The sequence below is a fragment of the Salmo salar genome, chromosome ssa11 (genome assembly GCF_905237065.1).
Source record: "Salmo salar chromosome ssa11, Ssal_v3.1, whole genome shotgun sequence".
NCBI lineage: Eukaryota > Metazoa > Chordata > Actinopteri > Salmoniformes > Salmonidae > Salmo > Salmo salar.
The window spans coordinates 51497793-51513759 of record NC_059452.1 but is presented as its reverse complement, the minus strand read 5'-3'; the positions used below and the strand labels follow the sequence as shown (position 1 = coordinate 51513759).

Genomic DNA, 15967 nt, shown 5'->3' with positions numbered 1-15967 from the left:
GCTCACAAAATCGCAACGTCAGAGCACAGAACTGTAAGTCGGGAGCTTCATGAAATGGGTTTCCATGGCCGAGCAGCCGCAAACAAGCCTAAGATCACCATACACAATGCCAAGCGTCAGCTGGAGTGGTGTAAAACTTCGCCGCCATTGGACTGTGGAGCAGTGGAAACGCTGGGTTTGGCAAATCTGGGTCTGGCAGATGACAGGAGAATGCTATCTGCCCCAATGCATAGTACTAACTCCACTTTTTTTGGAGGGAGGAGGAATACTGGTCTGGGGCTGTTTTTCATGGTTCGGGCCCCTTAGTTCAAGTGAAGGGACATGTTAACGCTACAGCATGATATGGCATTCTAGAAGATTCTGTGCTTCCAACATTGTGGCAACAGTTTGGAGAGGCCCTTTCACGTGACAATGTCAATGTCCCCATGCACAAAGCGAAGTCCATACAGAAATGGTTTGTCGAGAACGGTGTGGAAGAACTTGACTGGCCTGCACAGAGCCCTGACCTCAACCCCCTCAAACACCTTTGGGGTGATTTGGAACACCGACTGCGAGCCAGGCCTAGTCGCCCAGCATCAGTGCCCGACCTCACTAATGCTCTTGTGGCTGAATGGAAGCAAGTCCCCGCAGCGATGTTCCAACATCTAGTGGAAAGCCCTCACAGAAGAGAGGAGGCTGTTATAGCAGCAAAGGAGACGGACCAACTCCATATTAATGCCCATGTTCGATGAGCAGGTGTCCACGTACATTTGGTCATGTAGTGTATTATTGCTATCTTGTCACCAAGCATGTTTTGACATGACGAAGTGATGAGGAGTTGGTAAGAGAACAGGAACAAACTGGCACCCAGGATACTAACTTCACTTCAAAATGTTGTGTTTGTATTTATTACATTTAGTAGCCTGTCTCCACCATTTAGTAGCCTGTCTCCACCATTTAGTAGCCTGTCTCCACCATTTAGTAGCCTGTCACCACCATTTAATAGCCTGTCTCCACCATTTAGTAGACTGTCTCCACCATTTAGTAGCCTGTCTCCACCATTTAGTAGCCTGTCTCCACCATTTAGTAGCCTGTCTCCACCATTTAGTAGCCTGTCTCCACCATTTAGTAGCCTGTCTCCACCATTTAGTAGCCTGTCTCCACCATTTAATAGCCCGTCTCCACCATTTAGTAGCCCGTCTCCACCATTTAGTAGCCCGTCTCCACCATTTAGTAGCCCGTCTCCACCATTTAGTAGCCTGTCTCCACCATTTAGTAGCCTGTCTCCACCATTTAATAGCCCGTCTCCACCATTTAGTAGCCCGTCTCCACCATTTTGTAGCCTGTCTCCACCATTTAGTAGCCTGTCTCCACCATTTAGTAGCCTGTCCCCACCTTGCCCACACAATGGTCTGGATGTCTCAGGGTTGGAGCCAAGGATCTCTCAGGATCACACGGTGAGAAGTTCTGCAACAAGCAATTATAGTCACTACAAAAAAGGAATGGGATGAGACTCCAATTTCATGCTTTCAACCCAGCAGGCAAAAGCCACTTCAATTGACGTCATTACAAACACACAACAACAATATCTTATTGTAAACACGTTGTAATGATGTCATTTCAAACTGCTTTTCCCACAGGGAATAGAGTGTAAAATAGGTGTTGGCATTGAGAGTGTTGCCATTGCTGTGTTCAATACAAGGCTGACTTCATGCTGCAGTGGGCAGTACTCACAACCCATTGTTGATCAGAGAGCCACCGCAGAAGTGGAATCCAGTGTAGTCCTGGAGGGACACCTGCCAGGGCCAGGAGCCGGGCACAGGCTCCTCACCGTTGACGATGTGGGCGTAACCAGACACAACGGCTCCTCCCTGTTGACGATGTGGGCGTAACCAGACACCACAGCCTCCTCACCGTTGACGATGTGGGCGTAACCAGACACCACAGGCTCCTCATCGTTGACGATGTGGGCGTAACCAGACACCACAGGCTCCTCATCGTTGACGATGTGGGCGTAACCAGACACCACAGGCTCCTCATCGTTGACGATGTGGGCGTAACCAAACACCACAGGCTCCTCATTGTTGACGATGTGGGCGTAACCAGACACCACAGGCTCCTCATCGTTGACGATGTGGGCGTAACCAGACACCACAGGCTCCTCATCGTTGACGATGTGGGCGTAACCAAACACCACAGGCTCCTCATTGTTGACGATGTGGGCGTAACCAGACACCACAGGCTCCTCATCGTTGACGATGTGGGCGTAACCAGACACAACGGGCTCCTCCCTGTTGTCGATGTGGGCGTAACCAGACACCACAGCCTCCTCACCGTTGACGATGTGGGCGTAACCAGACACCACAGGCACCTCATCGTTGACGATGTGGGCGTAACGAGACACCACAGGCTCCTCATCGTTGACGATGTGGGCGTAACCAGACACCACAGGCTCCTCACTATATTATACCAACACCATAATATACCATCATTAACTATCTATACATCACTATATTATACCATCATCACTATATTATACCATCACCATAATATACCATCCCTATATTATTCCATCCATCCCTATATTATACCATCACCATAATATACCATCATTAACTATCTATACTTCACTACATTATTCCATCATTATATTATACAATCCATCACTATATTATACCATCACTATATTATACCATCACTACATTATACTATCACTAACTATTTCTACATCACTATATTATACCATCCATAACAATGCTATACCATCACTATATTATACCATCACAATATACCAGCACTACATTATACCACCACTAACTATCTATACATCACTATATTACACCATCCATCACTATGCTGTACCATCACAATATTATACCATCACTATATTATACCACCACTATATTATACCATCACTATATTATACCATCCATCACTATGTTATACCATCACTATATTATACCATCACTATGCTATACCATCACCATATTATACCATCACTATATTATACCATCACTATATTATACCATCACTAACTATCTATACATCACTAAATTATACCATCACTATATTATTCCATCCATCCCTATATTATACCATCACTATATTATACCATCACCATAATATACCATCATTAACTATCTATACATCACTAAATTATACCATCATTATATTATACAATCCATCACTATATTATACCATCACTATATTATACCATCACTATATTATATCATCACTAACTATCCATCCATCACTATATTATACCATCACTACATTATATCATCACTAACTATCTATACATCACTATATTACACCATCCATTACTATGCTGTACCATCACTATATTATACCATCAATCACTATGTTATACCATCACAATATTATTCCATCACTATATTATACCATCACTAACTATCTATACATCACTATATTACACCGTCCATCACTACGCTATACCATCACTATATTATACCATCACTGCATTATACCATCCATCACTATGTTATACCATCACTATATTATACCATCACTATATTATACCATCACTATGCTATACCATCACTATATTATACCATCACTATATTATACCATCACTATATTATACCATCACTAACTATCTATACATCACTAAATAATACCATCACTATATTATTCCATCCATCCCTATATTATACCATCACTATATTATACCATCAACCTAATATACCATCATTAACTATCTATACATCACTAAATTATACCATCATTATATTATACAATCCATCACTATATTATACCATTACTATATTATACCATCACTATATTATACCATCACTATATTATGTCATCACTAACTATCCATCCATCACTATATTATACCATCACTACATTATACCATCACTAACTATCTCTACATAACTATATTATACCATCCATAACAATGCTATACCATCACAATATTATACCATCACTATATTATACCATCACAATATTATACCATCACTACATTATACCACCACTAACTATCTATACATCACTATATTATACCATCACTATATTATACCATCAATCACTATGTTACACCATCACTATATTATACCATCACTACATTATACCATCAATCACTATGTTATACCATCACTATATTATACCATCACTACATTATACCATTCGTCACTATATTATACCATCACTATATTATACCATCACTAACTATCTATACATCACTATATTATACCATCATTATATTATACCATCAATATATTATACCATCACTATATTGTACCATCATATATTATACCATCACTATATTATACCATCACTAACTATCTATACATCACTATATTATACCACCACTATATTATACCATCACTATATTATATCATTACTAACTATCTATACATCACTATTTTATACAATCAATATATTATACCATCCATCACTATATTATACCATCACTATGTTATAGCATCACTATATTATACCATCAATCACTATGTTAAACCATCACAACATTTTTCCATCACTAACTATCTGTACGTCACTATAATATACCATCACTACAGTCGTGGCCAAAAGTATTGAGAATGAGACAAATTTCAATTTTCACAAAGTCTGCCTCTTCAGTTTGTATGATGGCAATATGCATATACTCCAGAATGTTATGAAGAGTGATCAGATGAGTTGCAATTAATTGCAAAGTCCCTCTTTGCCATGCAAATGACTGAATCCCCCATCAAAAATTCCACTGCATTTCAGCCCTGCAACAAAAGGACCAGCTGACATCATGTCAGTGATTCTCTCGTTATCACAGGTGTGAGTGTTGACGAGGACAAGGCTGGAGATCACTCTGTCATGCTGATTGAGTTCGAATAACAGACTGGAAGCTTCAAAAGGAGGGTGGTGCTTGGAATCATTGTTCTTCCTCTGTCAAATAGTAGAGCGCTCCAGTGGTGAATCTGATAACTGGGTGGTACAGTGTCCAGTAGAGAGCTCCAGTGGTGAATCTGATGACTGGGTGGTACAGTGTCCAGTAGAGAGCTCCAGTGGTGAATCTGATGACTGGGTGGTACAGTGTCCAGTAGGGGGCTCCAGTGGTGAATCTGATGACTGGGTGGTACAGTGTCCAGTAGAGAGCTCCAGTGGTGAATCTGATGACTGGGTGGTACAGGGTCCAGTAGGGGGCTCCAGTGGTGAATCTGATGACTGGGTGGTACAGTGTCCAGTAGAGAGCTCCAGTGGTTTTAGGGGAGTGTCGGTAGAGAGTGTCACCATAGTCGAACAGAGGGAGGGCACAGGACTTGACCAGGAAGATTTTGGAGGGATGGGTGAAGCAGGATGTGATGCGTTCCAGAAAGCCCAGTCTGGATTAGATTGTGTATTGACGGGTAAAGCAGGATGTATTGCGGTGTAGAAAGCCCAGTCTGGATTCGATTTTTGTAGGAATGGGTAAAGCAGGATGTGTTGTGGTCCAGAATGCCCAGTATAGATTAGATTTTGTAGGAACGGGTAAAGCAGGATGTATTGCGGTCCAGAAAGCCCAGTCTGAATTAGATTTTGGAGCGATGGTTAAAGCAGGATTTGATGTGATCCAGAAAGCCCAGTCTGGATTCGATTTTGGAAGAATAGGTAAAGCAGGATGTATTGTGGTCCAGAAAGCTCAGTCTGAATTAGATTTTGGAGAGATGGGTGAAGCAGAATGTATTGTGGTCCAGAAAGCTCAGTCTGGATTAGATTTTGTAGGGATGGGTGGAGCAGAATGTGTTGTGGTCCAGAAAGCTCAGTCTGGTTTAGATTTTGGAGGGATGGGTAAAGCAGAATGTGTTGCGCTCAAGAAAGCCCAGTCTGGATTAGATTTAGTCTTGTAGGTTGTTCATATGGATGCTGACGTGGAGTGATCCATCAGGCCGTATGCCCATGTTTTGGCATTGTGGTTGTTTTTCAATGGGGGAGTTTTTAGCGATGGGGGGGTTTAGCGATGGGGGGGTGTTCGGCTGGAGACAGTTCATGTTTTGCTTGAGAAGATCATATACTGTGTTTTGGTTGGGTTGAATATGAGTTTGAGGTAGTTGAAAGTGTCCTGATTTTAAGATTTTCTCAACCCACTTAAAGGGGCAGTTGCTTAAAAACATTTTTGGATTTATAAATGAATGATATATATCCATTGATTTTTAAAGAATAAAACGTATAAATGCCTCATGATCTTAATTCAACTGTCACACTGTCACGTTCACTGTCCTCAAACTCCCTGCCATAGATCAGCCAAGGCGCAGCGTGCCGGTAATTCCACATACTTTATTGAAGAAAAATCGAACAAAACAATAAACAGGTAAAACAGAAAGAACCGTGACGCTCTGGGGCTACTCAAAGGCACCTACACAAAAACAAGATCCCACAACTCAAGGAGGGAAAAAGGGCTGCCTAAGTATGGTTCCCAATCAGAGACAACGATGGACAGCTGCCTCTGATTGGAAACGACACTTAGCCAAAACAAAGAAATAGAAAAACTAGATTGCCCACCCCAAATCACACCTTGATCTAACCAAACTAGAGGAAAATAAACTTCTCTCTAAGGTCAGGGCGTGACACACACTCCATGGGAACTCAAAATATAAGCTTGTTTTACTCCAATGTTTCTAAACAAAGTAAATGTAAACAAACACTGTTTAGCCTCAAAACATGGTTAAAACGATAATGTTGATATCATGGATGGTCAGTCCTTGCGTCCGGAGCTCTATCTTTGAATTTGAGAGTGGTTACATTTCTCAAGCACCATCCCTCCCGCTTTTTACCAGAACAGTGGCGGAGAGAACGCTTTGTTATTCTGTTAACTGCTGATTGCTGCATTAATTATCAAAACCCACGTTTCAAGAAACACCAAGGAACAAATACGTTACTAGAAACTACTTTTATTTATGATGAAGATGAAGCTGAAAACTTAGTTGGAGGCGATGGTCTGGTCGATGTAGGAGCGGAGCTCGGTGACGCGGGCGTACACTCCGGGCATAGTGGTGGTGCAGGTTCCACTGCCCCAGGACACAATACCAACCAGGGTCCAGGCACCAGCCTTCTCACAGACCAGGGGGCCACCAGAGTCGCCCTGCGGGAACACAAAAAGGAGCATAGAAAGTGTTAGAGTCTCTCTCTAGGGATTTCTTTTTATGTTCAGAGTTTGTGATCAGCTGTTTCCAAAAAGTTAATAACTAAGACAACACCAAGCTTTTATTGATGCAATGACTGTTTACACCAGTGTAAATAACTGTAAAAGTTCAGATTGAACTCTGCCATTAGTCAGACGGTGGTAGGTTCAGTGTCATGGCCTGCAACAGTGTGTCAGGAAGCCATATGGTTAGTGTAGGCTTGCAAAAATCTGGGATTCTTCCAACTAGGAAGTCTGAAAACCCTGGGAATGTTTTGGAAGTTTACCGGAATGTTTCAACCCTATGGTTTGTGTTTACTTACCATGCAGGAAGAGGCGCCATCGGCTCCAGCACAGATCATGAGGTCGGTGATCTTGGAGCCCCAGAACTTCTGGCACTGAGCCTTGGTCAGCAGGGGAAGAGCAGCCTGCTGCAGCAGGGCAGGGGTGTCAGCAGCTGGAACCAGAGAACACCAAGGGTGAGGTAACACTTAAAAACCGGTCAGCCAATCACCATCTTTCTCACATTATTAGACGACCTGCAACTCAAGACGACACTGAAACCCAACTGAAATGTAATTATTTCAAATAGATTGAGCCAACTGAAATGGAATCTTTCAACTACACCGAACATACCGCTAGTCAAAAAAAACTAGCCAAGGTTTGTCCGACTTTACAATGAGACCTAGAAAAAGCTGTAGTGATTGGTTACCGTTGTAGCGGGTCAGACCCCAGCCGGAGGTCACACACGTCATGCCACCGGGGAAGTCATCGTTGGTCTCAGCAACGCACACGGGTGACACACGGGTTCCCAAGAGGGCGGGGCTGGCCAGCTTGATCAGGGTGATGTCGTTGTTGATGGTGAAGCCGTTGTATTTGGGGTGCTTGAAGACCTAGTAAGGACACAAGGACGACAACGTTTGAGATTTAGATTAAACGTTAATCCACTGTGCAGATCATTATCGTTTGAGTTGATTTGACTTCAAAAGGTGAAACTTTTACTGATCTTTATCTTTACTTCAAAATAAAAAGTCTGGATGTTAAAAGTTGTAGTAATAGTTGTGTGTTGTTGTTTACCTGGCCAACGTTTATGGTCTGGATGTTCTCAGCGTCGGATGAGCGATCGTGCTCTCCCAGGATCACACGGTGAGAGGTCCTGAAATAGTTTCACAAAATAAACATAATTTAGCTACTTTAGCCATATGTTAGCATGCTTTGAGCTAATTAGCATTAGCATTATCTAGTTTTTAGCTAATTTTTAGTTAGTTAGCATTATCCAGCTTTTAGCTAGTTAGCAATAGCTAGCTTTTAGCAAGTTAGTATGAGCATTAGCTAGATTTTAGCTAGTTTTTAGCTAGTTAGCATGTTGCTACACTTATATGAAGGTTATGGCTCAGCAGCCAGCACTCACTTCACGCTGCAGTGGGCAGCAGTCACAACCCACATCTCGTTGATCAGAGAGCCGCCGCAGAAGTGGAATCCAGTGTAGTCCTGGAGGGACACCTGCCAGGGCCAGGAGCCGGGCACAGCCTCCTCACCGTTGACGATGCGGGCGTAACCAGACACCACAGGCTGGATGGCGGGGGTGCGACAACCTAAAGACAGAGACAGCGTTTAGGGGTCAGGGGTCAGGTTTGGCTGCTCTAACAGAGATTCTAACAGTGACAGTTTCTGAATTACGTCTATACAGAATATAAATACATTGCTGCCTATTGTAGTACCACTTGAAATGTTATTGAGTAGAGCAGTCAACTTCTATCAAATACTTATTTTACCCGATAAATAAATCAAATTAAGTGTTATTTCTACAGCACATATTCAGACATGGAATGCAACACAATGTGCTTCACAGGAAAGAACAAATAAAAACAATTAAAATTACAACTGAAATATTTATTACAAAACAAACATATGAGAATAAAAAAACAAAAGAATAACTGTCAAGATGCACTAGAAGTGAGGGAGGGGTGAAGTCAGGCGCAGGAGACTAAAGGTGCGGAGTAGAACGTATTTATTTTCCCGAGTCCAAAAATGCCATAACTAGGCAGGGAACAAGGAAACCCAACTAGACAAAAATCCACCTCAACAGAGTTGGGACACAGCCCAGGATAAACGTCCTTCCAACAAAGTACAAGAGAGAAAAACCAATCCCCCAAAACCCCACGACAGGAAACACAAACAATCCGCACAAACCTAAACCTAGAAAGCTAGACTAAATACCCCCACTAACGAACTCAACTCAAAACAGGTGATAACATAAGACAGACAAAACCAAACAAAAATGAAAAGGGGATTGGTGGCAGCTAGTAGGCCGGCGACGACGACCGCCGAGCGCCGCCCGAACAGGGAGAGGAGGCACCTTCAGTAGACGTTGTGACAATAACAATAAAAACTGAACGACTAAAAAGCACCCTAAGGTATCCTACAAGGTATCCTACAAGGTATCCTACAAGGCAGACATTGGTATACACATGGACATCTTCTCACCGTAGGCTGCGCCAGCGAAGGCAAGGCATGAGAGGAGCAGCAGACAGTTCATGTTTTCAGCGTGATGGAGTGAGGTACACAGCGGGGTGTTTTATACAGGAACCACGGGTCTGACTCTGCATTCCCCTCCACCCCCTGTGTGTGTGTGTGTGTGTGTGTGTGTGTGTGTGTGTGTGTGTGTGTGTGTGTGTGTGTGTGTGTGTGTGTGTGTGTGTGTGTGTGTGTGTGTGTGTGTGTGTGTGTATATGTGTACCTCACCTGTCCCTCTGCAGATAACAGGGGACATTTTCTCACACCGTTATACAACATTACGGAGTTACGAAAAAAGGGTTTCTTGTAATATTTCTTGAAAATGACCAATGGAAAAAATTATGGAGACAATGTTGGCTTGTGGCAAATATTACCCAAAGGATAGCCTCGTTCTCTCTGAAAGAATGATAGCTATGTTACTTAGACAACTCATAAAGGGCGGCAGGTAGCCTAGCAGTTAGAATGTTGGGCCAGTAACCGAAAGGTTGCTTGTTCGAATACCTGTGCGGACAAGGTGATGTGCCCTTGACCAAGACACTTAAACCTCATTTGCTTCAGGGGTAAAACAACACCTATCATACTACTATGGCTGACCCTGTACAACAACACCTATCATACTACTATGGCTGACCCTGTAGAACAACACCTATCATACTACTATGGCTGACCCTGTAAAACAACACCTACCATACTACTATGGCTGACCCTGTAAAACAACACCTACCATACTACTATGGCTGACCCTGTAAAACAACACCTATCATACTACTATGGCTGACCCTATAGGTGTTGTTTTACAGGGTCAGCCATAGTAGTATGGTAGGTTTTGTTTTACAGGGTCAGCCATAATAGTATGATAGGTGTTGTTTCACAGGGTCAGCCATAGTAGTATGATAGGTGTTGTTTTACAGGGTCAGCCATAGTAGTATGGTAGGTGTTGTTTTACAGATTACATTTACATTTTAGTCATTTAGCAGACGCTCTTATCCAGAGCGACTTACAAATTGGTGCATTCACCTATAATATCCAGTGGAACAACCACTTTACAATAGTGCATCTAAATCTTTTAAGGGGGGGGTTAGAAGGATTACTTTATCCTATCCCAGGTATTCCTTGAAGAGGTGGGGTTTCAGGTGTCTCCGGAAGGTGGTGATTGACTCCGCTGTCCTGGCGTCGTGTGGAACAAGCTCCCCCACGACCCTGTAAAACAACACCTATCATACTACTATGGCTGACCCTGTAAAACAACACCTATCATACTATTATGGCTGACCCTGTAAAACAACACCTACCATACTACTATGGCTGACCCTGTAAAACAACACCTATCATACTACTATGGCTGACCCTGTAAAACAACACCTATCATACTACTATGGCTGACCCTGTAAAACAGCACCTATCATACTACTATGGCTGACCCTGTAAAACAACACCTACCATACTACTGTGGCTGACCCTGTAAAACAACACCTATCATACTACTATGGCTGACCCTGTAAAACAACACCTATCATACTATTATGGCTGACCCTGTAAAACAACACCTACCATACTACTATGGCTGACCCTGTAAAACAACACCTATCATACTACTATGGCTGACCCTGTAAAACAACACCTATCATACTACTATGGCTGACCCTGTAAAACAGCACCTATCATACTACTATGGCTGACCCTGTAAAACAACACCTATCATACTACTATGGCTGACCCTGTAAAACAACACCTATCATACTACTATGGCTGACCCTGTAAAACAACACCTATCATACTACTGTGGCTGACCCTGTAAAACAACACCTATCATACTACTATGGCTGACCCTGTAAAACAACACCTATCATACTGACTACTGACTGTTGGTAATACTGACTACTGACTGTTGGTAATACTGACTACTGACTGTTGGTAGTACTGACTACTGACTGTTGGTAATACTGACTACATGACTGTTGGTAATACTGACTACTGACTGTTGGTAATACTGACTACTGACTGTTGGTAATACTGACTACTGACTGTTGGTAATACTGACTACTGACTGTTGGTAATACTGACTGTTGGTAATACTGACTACTGACTGTTGGTAATACTGACTGTTGGTAATACTGACTACTGCCTGTTGGTAACTACTGACTGTTGGTAATACTGACTACTGACTGTTGATAGTACTGACTACTGACTGTTGGTAATACTGACTACTGACTGTTGGTAATACTGACTGTTGGTAATACTGACTACTGCCTGTTGGTAATACTGACTACTGACTGTTGATAGTACTGACTACTGACTGTTGATAGTACTGACTACTGACTGTTGGTAATACTGACTACTGACTGTTGATAGTACTGACTACTGACTGTTGGTAATACTGACTACTGACTGTTGGTAATACTGACTACTGACTGTTGGTAATACTGACTACTGACTGTTGGTAATACTGACTACTGACTACTGACTGTTGGTAGTACTTACTACTGCCTGTTGGTAATACTGACTACTGACTGTTGGCATTACTGACTACTGCCTGTTGGTAATACTGACTACTGACTGTTGATAATACTGACTACTGACTGTTGGTAATACTGACTACTGACTGTTGATAGTACTGACTACTGACTGTTGATAGTACTGACTACTGACTGTTGGTAATACTGACTACTGCCTGTTGGTAATACTGACTACTGACTGTTGGTAATACTGACTACTGACTGTTGGTAATACTGACTACTGCCTGTTGGTAATACTGACTACTGCCTGTTGGTAATACTGACTACTGACTGTTGGTAAAACTGACTACTGACTGTTGGTAATACTGACTACTGCCTGTTGGTAATACTGACTACTGACTGTTGGTAATACTGACTACTGCCTGTTGGTAATACTGACTACTGACTGTTGATAGTACTGACTACTGACTGTTGGTAATACTGACTACTGCCTGTTGGTAATACTGACTACTGCCTGTTGGTAATACTGACTACTGACTGTTGGTAGTACTGACTACTGACTGTTGGCAATACTGACTACTGACTGTTGGTAATACTGACTGTTGGTAATACTGACTACTGACTGTTGGTAGTACTGACTACTGCCTGTTGGTAATACTGACTACTGACTGTTGGTAATACTGACTACTGACTGTTGGTAATACTGACTACTGACTGTTGGTAATACTGACTACTGACTGTTGGTAATACTGACTACTGACTGTTGGTAATACTGACTACTGACTGTTGGTAATACTGACTACTGACTACTGACTGTTGGTAGTACTGACTACTGCCTGTTGGTAATACTGACTACTGACTGTTGGCATTACTGACTACTGCCTGTTGGTAATACTGACTACTGACTGTTGATAATACTGACTACTGACTGTTGGTAATACTGACTACTGACTGTTGATAGTACTGACTACTGACTGTTGATAGTACTGACTACTGACTGTTGGTAATACTGACTACTGCCTGTTGGTAATACTGACTACTGACTGTTGGTAATACTGACTACTGACTGTTGGTAATACTGACTACTGCCTGTTGGTAATACTGACTACTGCCTGTTGGTAATACTGACTACTGACTGTTGGTAATACTGACTACTGACTGTTGGTAATACTGACTACTGCCTGTTGGTAATACTGACTACTGAGTGTTGGTAATACTGACTACTGCCTGTTGGTAATACTGACTACTGACTGTTGATAGTACTGACTACTGACTGTTGGTAATACTGACTACTGCCTGTTGGTAATACTGACTACTGCCTGTTGGTAATACTGACTACTGACTGTTGGTAGTACTGACTACTGACTGTTGGCAATACTGACTACTGACTGTTGGTAATACTGACTGTTGGTAATACTGACTACTGACTGTTGGTAGTACTGACTACTGCCTGTTGGTAATACTGACTACTGACTGTTGGTAATACTGACTACTGACTGTTGGTAATACTGACTACTGACTGTTGGCAATACTGACTACTGACTGTTGGTAATACTGACTGTTGGTAATACTGACTACTGACTGTTGGTAATACTGACTACTGACTGTTGGTAGTACTGACTACTGCCTGTTGGTAATACTGACTACTGACTGTTGGTAATACTGAATACTGCCTGTTGGAAATACTGACTACTGACTGTTGGCAATACTGACTACTGACTGTTGGTAATACTGACTACTGACTGTTGGTAATACTGACTGTTGGTAATACTGACTACTGACTGTTGGTAATACTGACTGTTGGTAATACTGACTACTGCCTGTTGGTAATACTGACTGTTGGTAATACTGATTACTGCCTGTTGGTAATACTGACTGTTGGTAATACTGACTACTGACTGTTGGTAATACTGACTGTTGGTAATACTGACTACTGCCTGTTGGTAATACTGACTACTGACTGTTGGCAATACTGACTGTTGGTAATACTGACTACTGACTGTTGGTAATACTGACTGTTGGTAGTACTGACTACTGACTGTTGGTAGTACTGAATACTGCCTGTTGGTAATACTGACTACTGACTGTTGATAGTACTGACTACTGACTGTTGGAAATACTGACTGTTGGTAATACTGACTGTGGGTAATACTGTCTACTGCCTGTTGGTAATACTGACTACTGACTGTTGATAGTACTGACTACTGACTGTTGATAATACTGACTACTGCCTGTTGGTAATACTGACTACTGACTGTTGGTAATACTGACTACTGCCTGTTGGTAATACTGACTACTGACTGTTGGTAATACTGACTACTGACTGTTGGTAATACTGACTACTGACTACTGACTGTTGGTAGTACTTACTACTGCCTGTTGGTAATACTGACTACTGACTGTTGGTAATACTGACTACTGACTGTTGGTAATACTGACTACTGACTGTTGGTAATACTGACTACTGACTGTTGGTAATACTGACTACTGCCTGTTGGTAATACTGACTACTGACTGTTGGTAATACTGACTACTGACTGTTGGTAGTACTGACTACTGACTGTTGGTAATACTGACTACTGACTGTTGGTAATACTGACTGTTGGTAATACTGACTACTGACTGTTGGTAGTACTGACTACTGACTGTTGGTAATACTGACTACTGACTGTTGGTAATACTGACTACTGACTGTTGGTAATACTGACTACTGACTGTTGGTAATACTGACTACTGACTGTTGGTAATACTGACTACTGACTGTTGGTAATACTGACTACTGACTGTTGGTAATACTGACTACTGACTGTTGGTAGTACTGACTACTGCCTGTTGGTAATACTGACTACTGACTGTTGGCATTACTGACTACTGCCTGTTGGTAATACTGACTACTGACTGTTGATAATACTGACTACTGACTGTTGGTAATACTGACTACTGACTGTTGATAGTACTGACTACTGACTGTTGATAGTACTGACTACTGACTGTTGGTAATACTGACTACTGCCTGTTGGTAATACTGACTACTGACTGTTGGTAATACTGACTACTGACTGTTGGTAATACTGACTACTGACTGTTGGTAATACTGACTACTGCCTGTTGGTAATACTGACTACTGACTGTTGGTAATACTGACTACTGACTGTTGGTAATACTGACTACTGACTGTTGGTAATACTGACTACTGACTGTTGGTAATACTGACTACTGCCTGTTGGTAATACTGACTACTGACTGTTGGTAGTACTGACTACTGACTGTTGGTAATACTGACTACTGACTGTTGGTAATACTGACTACTGCCTGTTGGTAATACTGACTACTGACTGTTGGCAATACTGACTACTGACTGTTGGTAATACTGACTACTGACTGTTGGTAATACTGACTGTTGGTAATACTGACTACTGACTGTTGGTAATACTGACTACTGCCTGTTGGTAATACTGACTACTGACTGTTGGTAATACTGACTACTGACTGTTGGTAATACTGACTACTGACTGTTGGTAATACTGACTACTGACTGTTGGTAATACTGACTGTTGGTAATACTGACTACTGACTGTTGGTAATACTGACTACTGACTGTTGGTAGTACTGACTACTGCCTGTTGGTAATACTGACTACTGACTGTTGGTAATACTGACTACTGCCTGTTGGTAATACTGACTACTGACTGTTGGTAATACTGACTACTGACTGTTGGTAATACTGACTACTGACTGTTGGTAATACTGACTGTTGGTAATACTGACTACTGACTGTTGGTAATACTGACTGTTGGTAATACTGACTACTGCCTGTTGGTAATACTGACTGTTGGTAATACTGATTACTGCCTGTTGGTAATACTGACTACTGCCTGTTGGTAATACTGACTGTTGG

General features: G+C 42.0%; 1 protein-coding gene across 1 annotated transcript; it reads right to left on the bottom strand.

Annotated features, from left to right (window-relative positions):
* Window positions 1-6850: 6850 nt before the first annotated feature.
* On the bottom strand, window positions 6851-9649 carry LOC106591457 (chymotrypsin A-like). Its single transcript, XM_014182678.2, has 6 exons — window positions 9584-9649; window positions 8508-8691; window positions 8174-8252; window positions 7809-7989; window positions 7420-7553; window positions 6851-7057 (listed from the first exon to the last, which is right to left on the bottom strand). Exons 1-6 carry the CDS (start codon window positions 9633-9635, stop codon window positions 6896-6898), a joined length of 792 nt encoding a protein of 263 aa, XP_014038153.1. The 5' UTR covers window positions 9636-9649; the 3' UTR covers window positions 6851-6895.
* Between the last annotated feature and the right edge of the window lie 6318 nt (window positions 9650-15967).

Excerpts from the sequence above, each read along its gene's own strand:
- LOC106591457 (XM_014182678.2), bottom strand. The coding sequence starts at position 9,635 with ATGAACTGTCTGCTGCTCCTCTCATGCCTTGCCTTCGCTGGCGCAGCC. Across the intron at positions 7,554-7,808 it reads GGGTCTGACCCGCTACAACG|CTGCTGACACCCCTGCCCTG; the intron begins GTAACCAATCAC and ends CTCTGGTTCCAG. Across the intron at positions 7,058-7,419 it reads ATGGCGCCTCTTCCTGCATG|GGCGACTCTGGTGGCCCCCT; the intron begins GTAAGTAAACAC and ends GTGTTCCCGCAG.